This window comes from Panthera uncia, chromosome D4 (assembly GCF_023721935.1).
Source record: "Panthera uncia isolate 11264 chromosome D4, Puncia_PCG_1.0, whole genome shotgun sequence".
NCBI classification, from domain to species: domain Eukaryota; kingdom Metazoa; phylum Chordata; class Mammalia; order Carnivora; family Felidae; genus Panthera; species Panthera uncia.
Window position 1 is genome coordinate 70,280,563 of NC_064807.1, and position 22,723 is coordinate 70,303,285.

A 22,723-nucleotide genomic window follows, 5' to 3' on the forward strand; every position below is an offset into this window, starting at 1 on the left:
AAATTACGCAGTAATAGATGACCAAAACACTCTTCACATATGAAGAGATACAGAAGTCCAAATGAGATTAATGAAGATACTATAATCAGGGTGCCTGGCTGGCTCAGTTGTAACAGCATGTGACTCTCGACCTCAGGGTTGAGTGTTCAAGTCCCATGTTACATGCAGAGATTACTTAAAAATAAAATCTTAAAAAAAAAAAAAAAAGGAGGGGTGCCTGGGTAGCTCAGTCAGTTGAGCATCTGACTCTTGATTTCAGCTCAGGTCGTGATCCCAGGGTTGTGGGATCAAGCCCCATGTGTGGCTCTGCACTGAGCATAGAGCCTGCTTGGGATTCTCTTTCTCTGCCTCTACCCCTTTCCCCAACTCATGATCTCTTTGTCTCTCTAAAAAAAAAAAAAAAAAAAAGATACCACAATCAATGAAAAAAGAGGGGAGCTTCTGAAAAAAAAATGAGATCTTGGAAATTAAAAACAAAATATGAATGCCAAAAATAAAAACCCAATAGAGGCACTGAATAACAGGTTGATCACTGCTGAGACATAAACTTGCAAATTCCAACTTGAAGAATTCTCCAAAAACACAGAAAAATAGATTATAATGGGGGTGCCTGGGTGGCTCAGTTGATTAAGCATCTGACTTAAGCTCAGGTCATGATATTGCAGTTCACGAGTTCAAGCCCTGCATTGGGCTCTGTGCTGACAGCTCAGAGCCTGGAGCCTGCTAAGGATTCTGTGTCTCCCTCTCTCTCTCCACGCCTCCTCTTCCTCCTCCTCCTTCTTCTTCTTCTCTCTCTCTCTCTCTCTCTCAAAAATAAAAATAAAAACATTTTTTAAAGAAAGAAAGAAAAAGAAATTATATGAGACAGTAGCTATAGGACAATAAATAAGGACAGATCCAAAATATTCAGTATCCATTTAAGAGGAATTGCAGAAGGGAATGGTGCTGATGTATAAGAATTAATATCAAAGGAAAAATTTCCTCTGCTTAAGTATTCACATCCAAACAGCCTTTTGAGGTGACAGGCATGAATGTTGAAAATGAAAGTCATTCTGAATTTCATGGAATAAAAGAAAAATCTATAAAGGAAGAGAGAAAGGAATGGTAATCTATGAGGAAAAGAAAACAATCTGACCTAGGACTTCTTGTCTGAAAACCAGATAATAATAGAGTTATATTTATAGAATTCTAAGGAAAAGGGAACAAGACATTATACTATATTTAAGCCAAGGAGTGACATTTCAGAACATGAAGGATCTCAGAAATTATACTATTGTCATTTCTTTTCTGAAAAAGACTTTGAAAAGTATTCAAGCCATTGAAAAACATCAGAATAAATACTGTGAAGAAAGGGGAAAACATAATTTAAAAAAACAAACAAACAACTTCTATCAACAAAGAGTGGTAAGAAATGAAACCAGTGAAAACTCAGTTAATTGTTGATAACAGAATCATGGAATTTGGGGTAATAGTTACCAAAGGATTCTTAAAATGTAAATAGTATGAAATAAAATCAATCTCAATCCATCACAAACTTTAGAGATGATTTCAACACTCCAGGATCCAGCATGTGTTCCTAGAATTGGAGCTATCATTTTAGCTTATCAAGATCTTGTATTCCAAGTAGGAGTATGTTTGTAAAATGTATACATATACCTATGACACAGAAATCATCTTCCAGCCTGCCCACCTACCCCAGACTCCTCAAAAGACAGAGAGTGAGAATAAATGGATTTTTCAGTAGACTTCTAAAAATCGGCAGTACAAGTACTACAGGGCAAAAATGTGGCTAAGTAGTGAGGGTATGGAAAAGACTTAAGAGTTTCTACATACTAATCAATTCTGTATGAGTCACTACGGTCATTAATCAGTTTGCTTTGTGTACAGTCATTCAACAGCCTAATAACAATGATTGTTATAATGAATGCTAATAGCAATGACCTCTGCATATCAACTTGCACATGCCAGGTACTGTTCTAAACACTTCATTATTTATTACTAATTATTTTTCATCTTACTTAATCCTTACAATGGACGCTATTAGTATCCCCACTTTACAGATGAGGTAAGTGAAGCACAGAGTGGGTAAGTAACTGGACTGAAGTCACACAGGTTAAGGAGTCAAAACACTAGAGTTTGAAACCAGGTGTCTGGCTCCAGGACCGTACTAGCCACACTGTGTCTCCCATTGCAATTGGTTTGTACCATTATCCAATCAATAATTCTATCTTGTCCACAGACATTGTCAAAGGTATCAGCTGCCTTAATGAAGTCCACAAGTATCTACCATCGGTCCCTGAAATTAGTTTGACATGATTTTGACTCTTAATGACCTCTTAATGTTCACAAACCATCCCTTTTCTAATCCACTCTAGAATCTTAGCTGGATAAACATGTTAAGCTCATTAGAATAATTTCTCCATGTAGAAACGGGAACCCTCTTGCACTGTTGGTGGGAATGCAAACTGGCAGAGCCACTCTGGAAAACGGTGTGGAGGTTCCTCAAAAAATTAAAAATAGACCTACTCTATGACCCAGCAATAGCACTGCTAGGAATTTACCCAAGGGATACAGGAGTACTGATGCATACGGGCACTTGTACCCCAATGCTTATAGCAGCACTCTCAACAATAGCCAAATTATGGAAAGAGCCTACATGTCCATCAACTGATAAATGGATAAAGAAGTTGTGGCTTATATATACAATGGAATACTACTTGGCAATGAGAAAGAATGAAATATGGCCTTTTGTAGCAATGTGGATGGAACTGGAGAGTGTTATGCTAAGTGAAGTAAGTCATACAGAGAAAGACAGATACCGTATGTTTTCACTCTTATGTGGATCCTGAGAAACTTAACAGAAGACCATGGGGGAGGGGAAGGGGGGAAAAAAGTTAGAGAGGGAGGGAGGCAAACCATAAGAGACTCTTGAAAACTGAGAATAAACTGAGGGTTGATGGGGGTGGGAGGGAGGGGAAAGTGGGTGATGGGCACTGAGGAGGGCACCTGTTGGGATGAGCACTGGGTGTTATATGGAAACCAATTTGACAATAAATTTCATATTAAAAAAATAAATAAAAATAAAATAAAGAATAATTTCTCCATGTGGTGGATTCCATGGGCCTCCAAGGTTATACCATGTTTGCTTGTGAAGAAAAAACATTCTGAGCAAGTGAGCAACCTTATCAACGTACTTAACTAATCAAGGGAGGAAATTTTTCCTTGTCCCATTGTATATACAGGATTATTTAACTTCATCCACAGCCAGGACAATTCCTTGCCAGAAAGTAGCAAAACTAAGCAGGACAAACTGACCTGGTCCTAGGGCCCTGGCATTCTATATTTAATCCTTTCAACCAATAGCCTGTGTTCGAAAGTCAGACTCAGGTTTGAGAACTGATTTTGCTACTTACTAGATGGACTAAGGTCTGTTCCTTAACCTTTCTAAACACTTTTGTAAAATGAAGCTAATTAGTTCCTCAGTACGTGTGAGCTAATGTATGAATGGGCCTCGCCTTTCTACTGACTCAGTTCTCCCTGGAGCATAAGCCACCCCATCAGAACCCTCACCAAACCCTGAATGTGACCATGAGCAATGCTCACACACACATATACACACTCTCATGGGTTTCTTGGCTGCGGTCTGAGGAGTGGCCACATGGCTTGTTCCACTAGATTTGAATGCTCTAGAACAGAATCAAAAGATCCATCTGGAGGGCCCTTAGGTAGAAAAGGAGTGTCATAGAGGCAAGAGTTTAGCTTTGGCAAGAGTGCCAGAGAGGCAAGTCTGTGAATCCCCCATTAAACACAAGCTCTGGGGCACCTGGGTGGCTCAGTCGCTTAAGCATCCAACTTTGGCTCAGGTCATGATTTCACAGTGCGTGAGTTTGAGCCCTGCATTGGGCTCTGTGCTAATAGCTTGAAGCCTGGAGTCTGCTTCGGATTCTGTGTCTCCCTCTCTCTCTGCTCTTCCCGTGCTCGTTCTCTTTCTCTCTCTCTCTCTTTCTCTCTCTCTCTCTCAAAAATTAAAAAAAAAAAAAAAAAAAAAAAAAAACCACACAAAGCCTTTGCCTGCAGAAGCCTTTAAAATCTGAAGACTTAGAAAATGAACTCCATGAGGAAAAATGCACTGAAGAACTTTCACATTCATGAAATGCTCTCACAGCCTGCTTTTCTCCACATCAACAACTAACAACTAGTTCCTTCCAACTCCATGAAGGTAAGACAAAAATTACTTCCCCACATTCTGGAAAGTAATTGTTTTCTTCCTGCCATTTTCCCTCCTCAAATGTGAAGTTCAGCTCAAAGCCTACATCTTAAGAAACCATGTTTAGAGAGACACAAATACTCATGTAAAACCAAGATTATTAAGGGTGCCTGGGTGACTCAATTGGTTAAGCATCTGACTCTTGATTTTGGCTCAGGTCACGATCTCGCGGTTTGTGAGTTCGAGCCCCACCTTGGGCTTTGCACTTGACGGTGCAGAGACTGCTTGGGATTCTCTTTCTCTCCTCTCTCCCTGCGATTCCCCCTACTTGTGCATGCATTTTCCCCTCTCTCTCAAAATAAATAAACTTGAAAAAAAATTTTAATGGAAAAAAAGAGCTGTTGCCTCTGAGTTAATATTAGATGACTTTTTTCTTTCTCCTTTATGTTTTTATATAACTGCTTGACTATTCTACATGAATATGTGATTTTTTTTAATAAATGGAAAAAAACAAAACTATATTCCTCTTTTTTTTAAAGCTATATTCCTTCTTATGGGGAAAAACATACTGGCTTATCCTTTTTTTTTTTTTTTAATTTTAGAGAGTATGAGCAGGGGAGAGGGGCAGAGAGAGGGGGAGAAAGAGAGAGAGAGGGGGAGAGAGAGAGAGAGAGAGAGAGAGAGAGAGAGAGAGAGAATATCTTAAGCAGGCTCCATGGCCAGCATAGAGCCCAACATGGGGCTTGATCCCATGACCCTGGGATCATGACCTGAGCCAAAATCAAGAGTTGGACGCTCAACTAACTGAGCCAGCAAGTTGCCCCTGCTCTGTCTTGTTTTAGGAGAAACAATCACTACAATCAAAACTAAATTCACCTCTACTCTCTTCCAGAGTTCCATCCTAGGGTAACAGCTCCATCCTTCTTGACACAACTTTTGTTAATGTAATAGCTGAATAAATGAAGAACCATTTCCAACATCATGCTCAGAGAGGCACTGATCATGAACAAACAGCCTGAACTCAAAGGGCTACCCATTTCCTTCACAATCTTGCCAATATCAATAGTTTGCTTAGGAAAACCTACTTTATAGATGCTCCAAAGCTCCTGTCCCAATTACTCTTCCCAAAAACTTTAAACGAGTGGAGCAAAAAAGAACCATGTGTGCATATTTTACTACATTCAACAGGGCCTTGGGAAAGGACATGGGATACCCATATTCTGGGGCTTGAGCGAGCAAGAGGCAAGAGTGAAGTGAGGGGGATGCTCAGCTGTGGGGGGAGCTCAGGTATGCCCCCTCACTCCCAAAGAGAAAACATGGTGCCTTAGTCAAGGCCTCTAGCATTTAAGGAACGGAGCTTTGGTTTAATTATCTTTTGATTCAGAACCTTTTGCCTCTCTCTCTCCTTCCTAGGAGCAGGGGCCTGAAGCTATCACCTACCACTACTAGGAGACCTCAGCAGGAGTCAGGGGGATTCCACAGGGAAGGCAGGCAAGGAGCCAACGGTTATGAGCAGCGCTCTGGGAAGTGGGCAGCAATAGTCCCCCAGTGCACTTTTCCTTAGGTTTATCTTTTCTTGCTTCTTCCTTCTTTCAGAGTAGTGAAACATAATACTTTAGTAATGAAACCAAGCTAAAACAAAGGATTAGGATTTGGGGAGGGGCACCTGGGTGGCTTAGTCGGTTGAGCCTCCTTCTGACTTCCAGCTCATGTCATGATCTCATGGCTTGTGAGTTCAAGCTCCTCGTTGGGCTCTGTGCTGACAGCTCAGAGCCTGGAGCCTGCTTCAGATTCTGTGTCCCTTTCTCGCTGTGCCCCTCCCCCTGCTCATGCGCCCTCTGTCTCTCTCTCGCTCTCTCTCAAATAAAAACATTAAAAAAATTTTTTTAAAACACATAAAAAGTATTTGGGGAGCAAAATCCCATTTGGAGACAGCACCAGGAGAAACCTCAGGACAGCTGCAAGCTTATTGAGCAATACCCCACATAGAGCCAGCAGAGTCTCGCGGGACTACGCATTTGTGCCTGAGGCCACAGCAGGCGGCTCCAGGACCTGAAACAACAGGGCAGCTGAGAAGCTTGTGGGCAAAGGCTCACACAGAAAATAGGCTCCTGACCTGGGAGAGAAACCAAAAGACTTGTCCTGGCGGGGGTAGGGATTTACCTCTTAGAATGAAGGGGTTTACTTTACCATAGGCAGACCTACGTGAAACAGGCTTTGAGCAGAAGGTTCCAGGAACTGCTGGAATAGCAAGGCATTCACTCCCTCTAGGTTTTTTTTTTCCCCCTTCCCTTTTCCCCATTTCGCAGTCAAGGCTGAAATGCTATCGCATTTCTCCAGAAGAAATGGTATCAGTCCCATGATACTGTGGGAAATGAGCTGACAAGAAAGAAGGCTGTGGCTGCCATCAGAGTCAAGATGGATTCCCAAGATGTGGGCAATTCAAAGGTTCAGGGAAGACAGTTTGCAGTTTGCAGCAGCCCTGATAGGGCCCTGCCTCTCTGGAGTTGTGCTGGCAGGGACATGACAGTGCCCACATATTCCCTCATCAATTTCATTTCTCTGGACTTACTGTCAGGTCACCCAAGCCAAACCACCCTCCCACTGGAGGTGCCACACAGCCTCTTCCCCTGCAAAGTTTCCATGTTCCCCAGAAGTTTTTTGGGGCGGCCCTGGGGACCAAAACATCTGCAGGTTCTCTGTAACTAGAACCCCTACAACTCATTCCTCACCTCTCGCTGGTGACATCCAAAGAGGCCTACCTGCAACCAGCTCCTAAAATTGGCTTAACCTCTGCAAAGTACAATAAACACCGGGTCACAGGAGTTCTCAGAATTCAGGAATTAGGATCCATATCCTGTGATTCCAGACAAACACCAGATAACTGCTGATGCCCCCAAAACTGGCTAAGCCTCTGCCCCAGATAAAGTCCACTGACATTTCTGTGGCAACTGTGACTCTTTTTTTTTTTAATGTTTATTTATTTTGAGAGAGAGAATGAGCAGGAGAGGGGGCAGAGAGAGAGGAGAGAGAGAGAATCCCAAGCAGGCTCTGCACTGTCAGCACAGAGCCCAGATATAAGGGCTCGAACTCATGAACCATGAGATCAAGACCTGAGCCGAAATCAAGAGTCAGATGCTCAACTGACTGAGCCACTCAGGGGCGCCCCTCCCCCCTTTTTAAGTGGCAACTGCTTCTGATACAAACTCAGTATCATTGACAAAAGTCATCCACCAGCTTTTACAAAGTCATAACTGGAGACTTCAAAAGGAAAGGTCATAAAAATGACTGCCAATGGATATGGGGCTTCTTTTGAGATGATGGACATATTCTAAAATTAGATAGTGGTGATAATCGCACAACTTTGTGAATATACGAAAAACCACTGAACTGTATACTCCAAAAGGGTGAATTTGATGGTATGTGAATTATATCTCATTTTTTAAAAAAAATTTTTAACGTTTATTTTTGAGACAGAGAGAGACAGAGCATGAACAGGGGAGGGGCAGAGAGAGAGGGAGACACAGAATCTGAAACAGGCTCCAGGCTCTGAGCTGTCAGCACAGAGACTGACACAGGGCTCGAACTTATGGACCGTGAGATCATGACCTGAAGTCGGATGTTTAACTGACCGAGCCACCCAGGCACCCCTATCTCATTTAAAAAAAAAAAGAAAGAAAGATCACTAAATAATTACAAGAAGTAGAATAGAAGCAGAGCCTAGATTAGGATTTTGTTCCAGAAAGACTGGTTCTTATTAGGCTGACATCTACTTGGCCCCTGCATAAAATATTTCTTTCTTCTTCTTCTTCTTTCCTTCTTCTTATTGTTTTAAAGTCAAATGCATCCTTGGGAACTATAGTCTTCTACACAGTTATAAAAGTTTTTCCTGGCAAACTCCCACAGCCTTGAAAGCACAATTTCCAGTATCATGTCCTCCAGAAAGTTCCCTGATCCCTTCCCTGCTTTCAAGATAAGAGCCCCAGTGGATTCCAGATTCCAGAAAGTAACCTTTGCTTACCTACAACTAACACTTTCTAATGAAATTAATGGTCTGCCATCACCTCCCGCTGGCACAGCCATGGCACACAGGCCGTGCATGAGAAATGTGTATTGAATGAGCTGAACATAACATCATCATCTTGTAAGGTTTTTTAAAAAAAATTGATATATTTTTTTAATGTATCTAATTTAATTTTGCAGCATTGCACTCTGGCAATCATGTAGCAAGTGGTCTGCTACCTAAAACAACAATGTATCCCAAAATGTTTTCTCTAAGGGAATGTGGTTCATTGATGCCAAGAATAAATCAAATGTGCTACCCTTTGGGGGATTTTGACCTTGGTACAGGTCAAGAAGGAGAATGAATCAGAGCATCAGGATCTGTGCTTCCTGGTGGGTAAGGAGATAAAACATGTTCTCCTCCCCCTTCCTTTTCTCTGAAAATCTTTAAATATCACAAAGCTTTTAAGCAGAGTCATTAAGTCTATGCAAAACCATTTTAGAACCAGGAGTCTTTTCCTGACTTTCCTCTTCCTTACTGTTCATAGATTTTGTTAGAAAACCAAAGACCTATAGTGTCATACATGCTGTGAAATAGAGTCTGGCTAACAGAGGGCCCATTGAAAATTAGGATTTTGCTGACCCACTGTATTCAACCAACATATGCCCAAAGCTTCAAAACTGAGATCCAAAAAGTTGCACGCCTCACATCTCATTCCCCATCTCTAACAGGGCTGTGCTCTGATCTCCCAGAAGCCAACATCTGAATGCCCACCCCTGGGGCCCACAGTGTGCACAGTGGTGAGTGCCAGCGTCACCCCAAGAACACCCCACCTGCAGATGGCATACCATCTCTAAGAGTACCGTTCAAATGCACAGAACAAGAAAAAGAATACTATACTCAACTCCCATAGACCCGCTCCCTCAAGATTCAACATTTACATTTTGTCATTTAAGATTCCTTATAGATCCTAATAACAGCAGATAATACTGTTCCTAGATATTTCAGCATGCATCTCCCAAAATAGGAATATTATCCCAAACTGGGGTGCCTGGCTGGGTGGCTCAGTCCCAGTTAAGCGTCCAACTCTTGATTTTGGTTCAGGTCATGATCTCACAGTTGTGGGATTGAGCCCCGAAACGGGCCCTGCAAGGGGCGTGGAGCTTGCTTGGGATTTTCTCCCTCTCTCTCTCTCTCTCTGTCTCTCTCTGTCCCTCCCCCACTCACTCTCTCAAAAATAAACATTAAAAAAATAATAAAATTAAGAATATCTCAAATATCACAGCTAACAAAATTAACAAGAATTCCCTAATATTAACTAATACTCAGTCCACATCCAAATTTCCCTCATGGACCTTTTTTTTTTTACTATCTATTTTTTTTTTAATTTTTTTTAATGTTTATTTATTTTTGAGACAGAAAGAGAGCGAGACAGAACATGAGCGGTGGAGAGGCAGAGAGAGAGAGGGAGACATAGAATCAGAAGCTGGCTCCAGGCTCCAAGCTGTCAGTACGGAGCCCGACACGGGGGCCTGAACCCACAAACCACAAGATCATGACGTGAGCCAAAATCAGATGTTCAACCAACTGAGCCACTTAGGCACCCCGCTCATGGACCTTCTAAACAAAGGAGGGTTCCTCCTTTAAATCATACCCTGTCCCAGCCAAGCCACCTCCCTACTCCCCACTGCAGATACTGTCCCGCCATCACCAGGATGCCATCCCTGCAGCCCCCTTCTTGAGTACCTGTGCAAAAGGTGCCATCATTGGGAATGAATGTTTTGTTGTTATTCGTGGCTCGATATCCTTCTAGGCAAACGCAATAAAAGCCTCCGAGCGTGTTGTGGCAAGATGTGTGGTTTCCACAGACCACAGTGGCTCCAAACTGGCACTCATTTTTATCTGTTGATACATTGAAATAACACACAGAAAGGGCTATCAATCCATACCATGTTCAACAACCCAGACTGTTCTGCTGTGCTACAGACTCAGGAGTTGCTATTGCATTGACAACGTCTCAGTGGTCTATCCCCCAGCCTCTTTTCTTTTCACCAGGCCTCTCACATGATAGGGCACAGGCCCCTTGGAGCGTGCACGAGGTGTATATAAAACCACAAGAGAAACCCAACATCTTAATCTGATCATTCATCTTTTTTGAAGACTGGGCGAAGGGGATTCTTTTTCAACTTCTCCGTATTTAAAAAGATTTTATCATAGGCCTGGGGAAACGAATCCGCAGCATCCCATTTTTCCAGCTCCACCAACCATTCTCTTGCTTTTTTCATGAAAGGCAGAATAGGACGATTTTGCATCCAGTGATTAACCGGAAAATTCGTTACTTCTGAGTTACCAGGAAACACAATGGAATTAGTGCTTAAGCCTCATCCGGGAGCAGGGCTAATAACAGCTCCTGCTAATCGTCAATGACCCATGTGAATAATATTAGTCACCCAGTGAGAAGGAGCTGAAAGAGAGGAGCTTGATGAGCCCACAGAAGCCTGCCCTGAATATTTTTAATTCGATAATTTGACAGGGATGTAAAATGAAAGTAAACCTCCCTCCTGTCTCTGTTCCGTAGCTCAGGGGTCAACAAACTTTTTCGGTGAAGGACCCATCATCAGTCTCTGCTTCCATGCTTTTGGAACACGAGAGCAGCCACCACAGTAAGTAAACAGATGAGCAATGTTGTGTTCTAATAAAACTCTATTTACAAAAACAGGCAGCAGCCAAATTTGGCCTGCAGGCCAGACTTTTGCTGACTCTGCCCTGGACTCTACCATCAGAACTCCTGTGACCAGTTTCTTATTCATTCTTTCAGAGCTGATCTATCCAGCTAGTTTTGTTTTGTCTTGGGGGGAGCAGGGGAGGTCATCAACTTCTTCGGATTGTTATTTGGTGTTTCACTACAGCACTGGTTCCTTCAAAGCACTTCAATCACGTCTCACAATTGCATTCAATTCTTGCCAACTCAAAAGTACCCTCCCCAAAATCCAGTGTTCCTTTTTTTTTTCTTCCCCCTCATTTTCCTTATAGGCATTATCTTTTTGGAAATGTAACTGAACATGGAACACAGTTCATTGTCAAAACCGTCTACGGTGAAATCTGCACAGAACGGTAGAGAAACAGAACCCTCAAGTCACAGCCAGGCCAAGTTTCCAGCCCAGCTTATGAGCACTGCACCGGGCTTTCAGACCCAAAATGGCATATTCCTGCCCTTTGCTATTGTTTCTGACACTCGTCTCTCCTGCAGATTTCCCAGCAGGGACACTGGGTTTGTAGAGAATTCTAAATTTCTTGGGTCCCCTGACTTAACACCAGGTTACAGCAGGCCTGGCAGACACGTATTCATGCTACGGTGTGGTCTCAGCAGGCCAAGTACTGGGATACGCAGGGTCCAGTGTCTGAGAGCGAGTGTCACATGAATTAATAAAGCCCCTTCATCCCATTAGGAGAAGCTTCTACTCAGAAGTCAAAGAAGAATCGAGAGTGGGGTGGCTTACATGGGAGGGGGACTGTATTAGGGGAAGGAACAGAAAAAGCTTGTCCATGCCGGATTCCAACCTCATTTCCAAGCCCCTGCCAGCCATCTGCCAGAGGAGAGGGGTGGGGGAAATGCATCAGGAGCCTCAGACTGCAAGGCAGCCACGATTCTCCGGACAGAATCCTAAAGAAAGAGGGTCAAAGGTGACACCATTCCAGTCTGCAGGAATGGGCAGTGATGTGTGACTGTGAAAGCATGTTATCTTTGAAGTAGAATATGACTTTTGGAACTCAGAATTATTATTTTTCTTTAGGTAGAAAAAACCCAAAGATACCACAACAAGGTTGTATACACTGCCAGTGCACAACTATCAATATTTGTACTGCACGTAATAAGGTTCCTGGGAGAAAACTGTGTTCTCCCAACATTCACTATTATAAATATGCTGTGAGGTTCTCCCTCTCTCTGAGTTGGGCTTGAACCTGGATATTGCCCAACTCTCATGGCATAGTGGACACCATGAAGCAAAAAATAATCTTAGACACTTCTAGACTAAAGGTCTTTGTATTCCTTTAAGACACCCAAGACCCCAAAGGGCTACAACTATAAAAAATCTGGAGGATGGATTCTGGTAGTCATAAGACTCTAAGCAACAGTATTTCACCAATTAGCCAAGAAGTCCAATAGGCAATTGTATTTTGCTTTTCCTCAGGGTACTAATACTCATCGTTTTCACCAAAACAACCAGGAGAAATTTAGGAATACAACATTCATTCAAGTTAAGTTAAACTCAAGACTTGAAACATTTCAAATTTGTGTTAGGTCAGAGAGTTGCCAGAGATTCAAGTTCAACAACCCTCTAACATTGAAAGATACGTCCTTGGAAATGCTAAAGAAAGGGGTTCAGGGAAACACTAAAGGAAAGGAGTATTATAACAGACAAAACTTCTTGTAAGAAAAACAAGTGAACAAAACAACGTTTTCCCCACAAGGAAGTAATAAGCTCTTTAATACTAGAGAATCTTATTAGTTGATTCAACTTTTCATCTTGACCCGGGATTCAGAACTTACCAACGCAGTGAGTCCTCCCATTGCCCACAAATCCATACTTGCAAATACACATCTTCATCCCTTCTGTTTGCTTGCAGGTAGCATGTTTGTGGCAAGTGGCACAGACATCTAAACCTGAATCATAAAATGTATATTTCAGGAAAAGAAAACTTCCACATTTTTTTTGAGACACAGAGACAGAGCATGGGTGGGGGAGGGGCAGAGAGAGGGAGACACAGAATCCGAAGCAGACTCCAGGCTCTGGGCTGTCAGAGACCCACATGAGGCTCGAACCCATGAGCCGTGAGATCATGACTTGAGCAGTGAGATCATGACCTGAGCAGAAGTCGGACGTTTATCCAACTGAGCCACCCAGGTGCCCCAGGAAAAGAAAACTTCAGTCCTATTTTGGGTAGTAGACATTTACAATGAAAAACCAAAATTTGAATTGCAAAATTATAAAAGATAGATCTGATCCCATCCTTAAAAACCTGCAACAAAACAGCTACTCACTGACCACAGAGTAAAGTGCAAATATCTCTACCTGGCAATCAAAGCTCTTAACAGTCCAACTCTAAGCTAATCCCTCCAAGCCTCACTGTTTCCAAACCCAAACCACACACAGTATTCTCTAGGCAGGAGGCCAACGACCCCTTTTTCCCACCCATGCTAGCCACTGTCCTACTTCATGCTGTAGTCACAGTTTGCCCTTCAACTAGAATGCCTATCCCACCTTCTCTCTCCAGCTTGCACCCATTCCTGTTTCAAGACACCCCTTAAACATCACATTCTCCCTGGGGTCTTCCCCATTCCTCCATTCTTGGGGAAAATTAAATGTATCTTCCTCTGTGCTCCACTAACCCTTGTAAATTCCCACATCCACCATGTAAATTTGTTATTATACACTGTTCCAGCTCTGTCTTCCCAGCTGCATTTTATTAATGAGCTTCTCCTCAAGGACAGGGATTATGTCATTTGCCCACATATCATCATGGCACAGTATAAAAACATTCAATATACTTTTATTGACCAAATGGATAAAGGAACCTGTAATCCTACTTGCTACAACTCAAAGAGCAAGTGGAAGGCAGAAGAACTCATCTATCACCCTATCATTTTTTCTTTTAGGGAAAAAAATGAATGTGTTTAAAATGTCATTGAGGGGCACCTGGGTGGTTCAGTCGGTTAAGAGTCAAACTCTTGATTTTGGCTCAGGTCATGATCTCACAGTTCGTGAGTTCGAGCCCCACGTGTGGCTCCGTGCTGTCAGTGCAGACCCTGTTTGGGATCCTATCTCTCCTCACCTCTCTCTCTGCCCCTCCCTCACTCTTGCTCTCTCTCTCAAAATAAATAAACTTAGAAAAAAAGTGCCATTGAGATAATAGCCAGGTCCCAGCCAGATGACCAGATCCCAATTACTCACATAGGCAGCAAAAATGTGTGAGGCTAACACACACACACACACACACACACACACACACAGGCACACAAATCTACCAGACCGTGATCCATATATGCCCCAAGATCAAGAATTTCTACCTGAGGCTATGTGGGATATCACGTTGTCCTCAGAGTGTCTATAATTTCAGGAGTGGCCTAATGAGGACAGTCTTTGAGCATGAAATTCCACCTTAGCCTTGGCCCCATTACCACCCAGCTAATAAAGACTTAGCCCTCAGGTTGCTCTAAGCAACTGAGACAGGGAGATTTCCAAGGACAGACAATCCCTGACTTACGATGGTTCACCTTACAACTTTTCAGCTTTACAATGGAGCAAAAGTGATACACATTCAGTAGAAAACACACTTTGAATTTTTATCTTTCCCCAGGCCAGTGATACGCAGGGACCCTCTGTCATGATGTTGGGCAGTGACAGCCAGCTGTGGCTCCCAGTCAGCCGAGCACTCAGAAAGGTAAACAACCCATATGCTCAGGAACCATTCTGCACCCACACGGCCATGCTGTTTATCATTTTCAGTATGGTATTCAATAAATTACATGAGGTATTCAACATTTCAGTATAAAATAGTTAAGTGATTTTGCCCAACTGTAGGCAAACTTGTTTTGGGCGAGTTTACGGTAGGCATGGCTAAGCTACAATGTTTGATAGGTTAGGAGTATGAAATGCATTTTTGACTTAGGAGATTTTCAAGTTAGGATGTAATCCAATCATAAATTCAGGAAGATCTGTACTGCTCATTAACCATGCCTGCTTTTTCTTTTAAAACAAATATAACACAGAAATGAGACAAACCACTGCTTATCACTAAGGGATATGAAGTTAACCATGGAATATTTACAAAATGTGTTATATCCCAGACCATTACAAAAAAATGCAACAAGGTGCAAAAAAAGGTAGAGATTGTAGAGGACATTCTATCTGACTACCATGTAACCATGTGATAAGACTACAAAATAAAACAAAAGATGAGTGTCCCCCCTAAAAAACCTACTTGGGAACTGCAGAACAGTCTCTTAAAAAATTCTCAGGATTGGGGCGCCTGGGTGGCGCAGTCGGTTAAGCGTCCGACTTCAGCCAGGTCACGATCTCGCGGTCCGTGAGTTCGAGCCCCGCGTCAGGCTCTGGGCTGATGGCTCGGAGCCTGGAGCCTGTTTCCGATTCTGTGTCTCCCTCTCTCTCTGCCCCTCCCCCGTTCATACTCTGTCTCTCTCTGTCCCAAAAAATAAATAAAAAACGTTGAAAAAAAAAAAATTAAAAAAAAAAAATTCTCAGGACTAAGAGGATAGCAAAATTGAATGTTTAATACTAGATATAAGAAGGTATTTACTGCAGAAACTTTTGGGTTTTTCATGGTTTGGTACTTTCAAAGAGAGAAAGAAAGCAGCCAGCCAGGAAACACACACACACACACACACACACACACACACACACACACACACCCCTTAGAATTTTAATGCAAGAAATTCAGGGGGAAAATAAATTCCTAAAAGAAAATAGAGGTTTATCTGGGGAGAGGGTGAGGAATTAGTAAAGAAGAAATCAGGGGCGCCTGGCTGGCTTAGTCAGTGGAACATGCAACTCTTGATCTCAGAGTTGTGGGTTCAAGCCCCACAATGGGTTTAGAGATTACCGAAAAATAAGATCTTTTAAAAAAGAAAGAAAAAAACTATATTCAAATTCATTGGGATAAAAAAAAAAAAAAAAAAAAAAAAAAAAAAAAAAAAAAAAAAACCTTTCCCCAAAGTCAGTGCATCATAAAGACTGGTAGTCATAACTCAGTGAAATTGGTGAGAGGAAAAAAGCATATGCAAACACACAACATTAGGAATAAAAAAGAGCTTGTAAGAAAATACACATAAAAGTTTTTTTATTACAGGGGTACCTGGGTGGCTCAGTAAGTTGGGCATCCGACCTTGGCTCAGGTCATGACCTTGTAGTTCATGAGTTCAAGACCCACGCCAGGCTCACTGCTGGCAGCGCAGAGCCTGCTTTGGATCCTCTGTCCCCCTGCTCTGCCCTTCTCTCACTCATTCTCTCTCTCTCTCTCTCTTTTTAAAATAAACATTTTTTTAAAAGGTTTTTCTATTACAAATGACTTTCCAATTGAACACTGCAGATTTAATACATTCTCAAAGCCACCCCCCCTGCCCCCCGAATGACATCTAGGACCAGAAAGGCATAAACTTTGGCAGACAAGATGATGGCAAATGAGGATGTCAACAATATTTCATAAGATGGAAGAGATGGACGTACGGGAATGTCCTGAGAAGAGGAACTAAGAGCTGACCCCAAAAGGCTCAGGAATTGGGGCCACTGAGCACTTTAGAAGGGAGGAGTAAGGGACAGGCTCAAAGTGAAGGAACTAGGCGTAAATACGGATAAGGAGTATGGGATACCCAGTTGCCCTCGCTAACCCTGGAATAGAACAGAGTTGTACAACCTGGAGAAATGGACCAGAGAGGCTCCGGATTATAGGGGCAACAGGCAGAGCTGAAGTGAGAATGCATCCCCATACCTAAATGTCCATCAGGTAAATATATGTAACCATTTTAACATATAACATTTTTAAACAGTGCTGTAGGACACTGTCAATTCATAACCACACGCAACCAAAATTCTGGAAATACTTTTGAAAAAATGGATCCTGGTCAAGTCCACAAATCCACTGTGATCAACCATATAATGATGAACATTCTTCTGTGTATGTATTGTGCAATAACAGAAATAAATACCATATTAATGAAACCAACAACAAAATGACAAAATGTCTGAGTTGTTTTCTTATATGGAATATTTGTCTTTATAAACATGGAAGCATTTTTATACATCCAGTTCCAGAAACTTGTATCAGATAGAAAAGGATTATTTCATTCAATCCTTGATTGAATCTAATAAACACACACAAAAAAATTAAGAAATAAAGTAGTGCCACCCACTCAGATAAATTAAAGGAAGTCCAGTCTGAATTAGTGAAGGACAGAATGTAAAGTTTTTTTAAATAAATTGAATTAAGTTCAAGTTCATTCAATAAACAGAACCAGACAAAATAAGGCCTTATAAGAAGGCAGTCAGATAGGGGTGGGGGGGTGGGGGGGCAGGGGGAAGGAAGCACTGGACCTGAGACTCCAAATTGAATCCTAAATCTAGCTGAGTCTGATTCATTGTATGACCTTTAACAAATCATTGAACCTCTCTGGATCTCAGTTTTTTCTTCTGTAAAACAAGGGCTTTGGGCTTTTCAAATTTTAAAGAGCATTCAAATCACCTGGGGACAGACAATGTTAAACTGCAGGCTCTGATTCAGCTTGTCTGGGTGGGGCTCTATAGTTTGCAGGTCTCACAAGCTCCCAGGGGAACCACATTTTGAGCAGAAGAGTTTAAGTGGGCTCCAAAGTCCTTGCCCCCTCCCTAATCATCTGAGACTTCACCCTTAGTGATGAGGGAACATAAGGCAAGCTGAGGGCAAAGTATAAACTAACAGCATCCCGTCCCCCATCCCCTAGGTGGGATGTGTGTGATATTCCTCAGACACTCCTGGCTGGCCAACAACAAAGGAAAGGAAAGAAAACAAATGGTTGACTGAAAAAGATCACAATCCTGCAGGCCAGGAGTCTCCTTCAGTTTGCGTTCCTGGAACCCTAATATCAGCCTCATCAAGATGTAAGGGAGTTTAAGTGCTTGCCATGGTAATGTGGGAAACAAAGGCAAATGAAAAATTAAATTCCCTCACTGCCTACAGCCCAATGACAAGTCCTTGAAACAGGCAGAGTGACCTCCCTGTAGGAGCTCAGCTGCCTCAATGATGACACTTTGCTAGGGGCAAAAGAGAACCTTGGCTTAACATTATCCTGACTGCCCCCCCTCCCCAGGATCCTGAGTCTCCTTAAACACATAAAAATTCCTTTGCAAACGTCCTTTATCTTTAACCCCCAAGTATTTGTTGGCAATTATACTCCAAATATGTGGCCCCTGATATGTATCTCAAGTGTCTCATGACTGAGGTTTTACTAAGCAATACCAAATGACGTTTTCCTAACAACAGTTAGCCCCTCAAGGTCCTGGAAACCTTGTTTCCAAAATACCTTAGAGACTTATGCTGTCCCTAACCTCTTCCTAACCTGAAGGTATATAGTCACTCTTCACAACCCCAGTGCAGCTCTTTCTGCCCACATATCCTGTCCCGTAGTTTAATAAAATCACCTTTTTGCACCAAAGATGTCTTCAAGAATTCTTTCTTGGCCGTCGACTCCGAACCCCGACCACCCCAAAACCCCATCATTAGGGTACCTATCTTAATGACCCACTAGGAATAATTTAGCAAAGTATAACCCCAAAAGGACAGTACTTGGCATGTTTGGTTCAATAAATGTCTGTTCCCCATACCAGCAAAGAAGACAACATGTAGAGGCACCTGGGTGGCTCAGTCGATTAAGCATCCAACTTTGGTTCAGGTCATGATCTCGGTTTGTGAGTTCGAGCCCCGCATCGGGCTCTGTGCTGACAGCTCAGAGCCTGGAGCCTGCTTCCGATTCTGTGTCTCCCTCTCTCTCTGCCCCTCCCCTGCTCAGGCTCTGTCTCTCTGTGTCTCAAAAAAAGGAAAAAAAAAAAAAGACAAGATGTACACGAGGCTACCAAAGGCTTCTCAGACTACCTGCAGAAGGGAAAGCAGCTTCCAGAGGAAGAAGGACTTCAGCTAAATCTTGTTATTCAGCCATAATTAACCTAGTCTGTAGGGCCTTACACAGCAGCTTCTGAGTTCTAATTGCTTGAGGAACTAAGTAGCCTCTTGGGGGGCGGCGGAAAACAACTTATCCTAAAGAAAGGGGCAGGAAGCACAACTCTAATCCAAGGGCGGGGAGAAAAGACAGTGCGGGGAGGGCCACATCTGAGCACACAACAGTTCCACTGTTCACCAGCCTGTAGCTCAGTTAAGAATCACATAGAGGTGGAGTGACCCCTTCATCCCGATTTTAATACTACAAATCCTATGACCCAGAAAACACCTCATTAAGGTGCAAACCAAGACAGCTGGTCACCCGACCTGGGAGAGCTTGTTAAAACAGAATCCCCAGGTGGGAGGTGGGGAGGCGGGGAACACCAGAATCCCCAGACATTCTCATTCAGTAGGTACGGGGTGGGGCCTGAGAATCTGCATTTCAAGAAGCTCCTGGGTGGAGCTCCTAGTGTGGTCCACCACACTAACAGCACTGCAAGTCTGGTTCAACCTCATGGACTTGGGTCAGAATCCTGGGGAAAGAAAAGGCAACACTGAAGATCTTTCACCACTGATCTTTCATCAGTCTAAACTGATGCACAGCATAGCTGGACAAGGTGACAGAGATATTTCCAAAGAATGGGAATTCTCCAGGCCAACAGAAAGACTACCATGCCTTTGCATGAGGGGAAGGGGGGGGGGGGAGGTGTAGGGAGGCAGCTTCACATCCATACCAAGGATGACTTAATTCTGACATGAAGAGGTGGCCGCCATGCAGTAACCAAGGGCACTCCTACGGAGGTGAGGGACCCCCATCCCCCACCCTAGGGATACCTAGAATTACCGGCAGAGACAATGGGGACTCTAAGGTCTAGACAGACAAAAAGGCTAAGCCCTTTTTGTTACTATTATTGTGCCCCCAGCAAGGACGACCTAGATTCACTTCCCTTCAGCACTCCTTATCAACTAAGCCAGCTAAAATCACATTCAACAGTGAGAGAACGAGACAGCTTTTGGTGTCTCCACCTAAACTGGAGGACTTCTCTCTTGCTCCCTGGTTAGGTGATCTCAGGCAAGTTAAACTGTCAGTCCTCCAGTTTTAATCTGTGAGATGGAACTGTGTCACGAGGATTAAATGAAACATATAAATGCTGTACGAACTCTAAAGCACTAAACAAAGGGCTAATTTACATGAATATTTATGCCTCTTTCCGTTGATGTTGCAATTATTGTTAGAAACAGGTCATGCAAGATGCAGTGCCTGCTATTTGGCACGGTGGTTAAGAGCAGGGGGAAGAGACATTATGCCACTTGCTGGCTGTGTAATCCTTGAGAGGTCTCTGTGCCTCAGTTTCCTATAATTCTGAATGTGAGAATAATAAAAGCCCACCTCATATGGCTGTTGTGAGGAATAAAGAATAAATGAGTTAATAGACATAAAGCAATTAGAATATGTTAGATGCTATTATAACCACCACTCAACAATTCCGTTAATGAATAAATGAAAATAGTGACAGCTAGCCAACTCCCAATTATACTAATGAAGAGGGTGATGGAAAACTGCACTTGTGCAAAAACCCAAAGCAGTATCTTTGTGTGGACAGATGCCTACCTATTCATGGGGTTGATATTCTAGGATCCATAATACCTTAATTTACATAATCACCCCCTCTGTCTACTCCACATCCTTCCGGCCTTCTGGGTAACACCTGACTCAGACCTTGGAAGTGTTCAGCGTCCTTACCCTTTCAGTCCTGCTCACCACCCCCTCCTCTCCTCTAAGCACCAAGTAGACCAAACCTCAGGATGGAATGGAGGGTGGCAGCCTGAGCAAGACATTCTCGCTCTGTATTTCTTTCTTTTTTTTAAGTTTATTTATTTTGAGAGAGAGAGAATCCCAAGCAGGTTCCATGCTATTAGCATAGAGCCCAACATAGGGCTTGTACTCTCAAACCGTGAGATCATGACGTGAGCCAAAATCAAGAGTCTAACACTTAACCAACAGAGCCACCTAGGCGCCCTTGCTCTGTATTTCGATATGCAAGCAACGATTTAAATGAAATAACAGCACATGGGCTCTGACAACACAATGAAGAGATTGTGTCCACTGCCAAGGGAAGAAGGTAGTTTAAAATCCAAATGGAGTGCTTCCATTTAAATCTTAATCTAATCCCCAGCTATTCACAGTCATACCAAACAAATCCACTGCGCAAGCTTCATGAGATCCTGTCTCTCAGGATATACTTGTGGCCATATGTGGAAACACTGCAAATGACCTGAGGAAACAAACAAGCTTAAAACTAAAACATCCAGCTAAAACTCTGGAAGAGCATTCCCAAGTCTTCCACATTATGTAAAACTGCTCTTTTTCTTCCTTCCTTTCTTTTTTTTTAATGTTTATTTTTGAGAGTGAAAGACAGTGAGGGAGCAGAGAGAGGGGCAGAGAGAATCTGAAGCAGGCTCCAGGCTCTGAGCTGTCAGCACAGAACCTGATGTGGGGTTTGAACTCACAAACAGTGGGATCATGACCTGAGCCAAAGTTGGACACTTAGCCGACTGAGCCACCCAGGCACCCCTAAGTTTATTTTATTTATTGAGAGGGAGAGGAGAGAGAAATCAGGGGAAGGGCAGAGATAGAAGGGGAGAAAGAATCCAAAGCAGGCTCTGCACTGTCAGCAGAGAGCCTTATGTGGGGCTTGGACTCATGAACCAAGAAATCATGACCTGAGCCAAAGTCGGAGGAATAACTGACTGAGCCACCCAGGCACCCCAAAATTGCATTGCTCTTAAAGGACTGCATCAAATTCCTGAAATGAATGGAACTTGAGAAACCTCAAATTCTCTCCTTTCCACATCCCCAAAAAAACAAAACAAAACAAAACAAAACAAAACCATAGCCTCTGCTTTAAAATCCCCCAAGACAGAGTGCACTCTCCTCTCGGGCAAAGCGATCCTTGCAGGACAATGTGGACCACCATACATTTCTCTTCCCCACCCCAACCCAGGACTGACATTCCACATCAGGAAGCTGCAGTCCTTCCTTGTGGAAAATGGTTATAGGGCCCTCAGCTTCCTTTTGCCCTTTTGCACTCTTGTGTCCCCTTTCCTGTTTGACCAACACCAGCTCACAGTGGGGCCCCGCACACATGGCCTACAGACCAGGAACCAACCCCAAGTGCCCCAATTTCAAAGGTTTTGAGTTAAGGAGCGCTTCATTGAGGCCACACCCTCGGTTCACATCCAGCATGTCACCCACTAAGCGTTGCCTCACACCTGACTCACACTGTCGACCAGATGGAAAACTTCTTTTTAATCCATGCAATTCATTTCCCCTGTCTCCTCTGCCAATAGGCCACTTGCTACCTGGGGCTACAGAGAATGGGGAACCCATTTTAGGATTTGACCGGAAGGTTGAAGACGTACCCAGGGCCAGGTCCCTGGAGATGGAAGACAGGCTACAGGCAGGATCTTCTTCATCAGCTGGAATTCGGCTCCCTCACCTTGAGCAACTGTAAATCATCCCAAAACAATTCCCTCCCTCCCCCAACCATTTCTCTTCCCCCCCACCACCACCCCCGGGCTGGGGCTGAAGAGTGACTGTTGCTCTGACTCAGGATGACAGAGTGAATAAGAGGCCTATGAAATGCATGATTAGTGACATCATGTGCACTTTACAAAGCAAGAACAATTTCCTCAGGCCTCTGCCCCAGTGTTCCCTCTAGATTCTCAAGGCCTCTGCCTGTCCTCCTTCTGGCCTTTTGAACCCCAGCCAGTCCTGAGCCAACAAGGCCCCTGCCACTCCCGCC

At 43.2% G+C, this 22,723-nt stretch overlaps 1 protein-coding gene and 1 long non-coding RNA gene across 10 annotated transcripts in view; one reads left to right on the top strand and one right to left on the bottom strand.

The window, feature by feature from the left end:
* SUSD1 (sushi domain containing 1) overlaps window positions 1-22,723 on the bottom strand; it is a 282,806-nt gene that overhangs the window by 242,445 nt on the left and 17,638 nt on the right. For all 9 annotated transcript variants that reach the window (XR_007459116.1, XR_007459114.1, XM_049636099.1 and 6 more), the window contains 2 exons: window positions 12,763-12,876; window positions 9,957-10,112 (listed from right to left, as the gene is read on the bottom strand). Coding sequence is in view for 7 of the 9 variants with exons in the window: in XM_049636099.1 (XP_049492056.1) it covers window positions 9,957-10,112; window positions 12,763-12,876 (270 nt within the window). In the remaining 2 variants the exon portion in view is untranslated. The remainder of the gene's footprint in view (window positions 1-9,956; window positions 10,113-12,762; window positions 12,877-22,723) is intronic.
* The window catches only part of LOC125927059 (uncharacterized), a 187,645-nt gene that overhangs the window by 96,639 nt on the left and 68,283 nt on the right, over window positions 1-22,723 (top strand). The window lies entirely within an intron of this gene.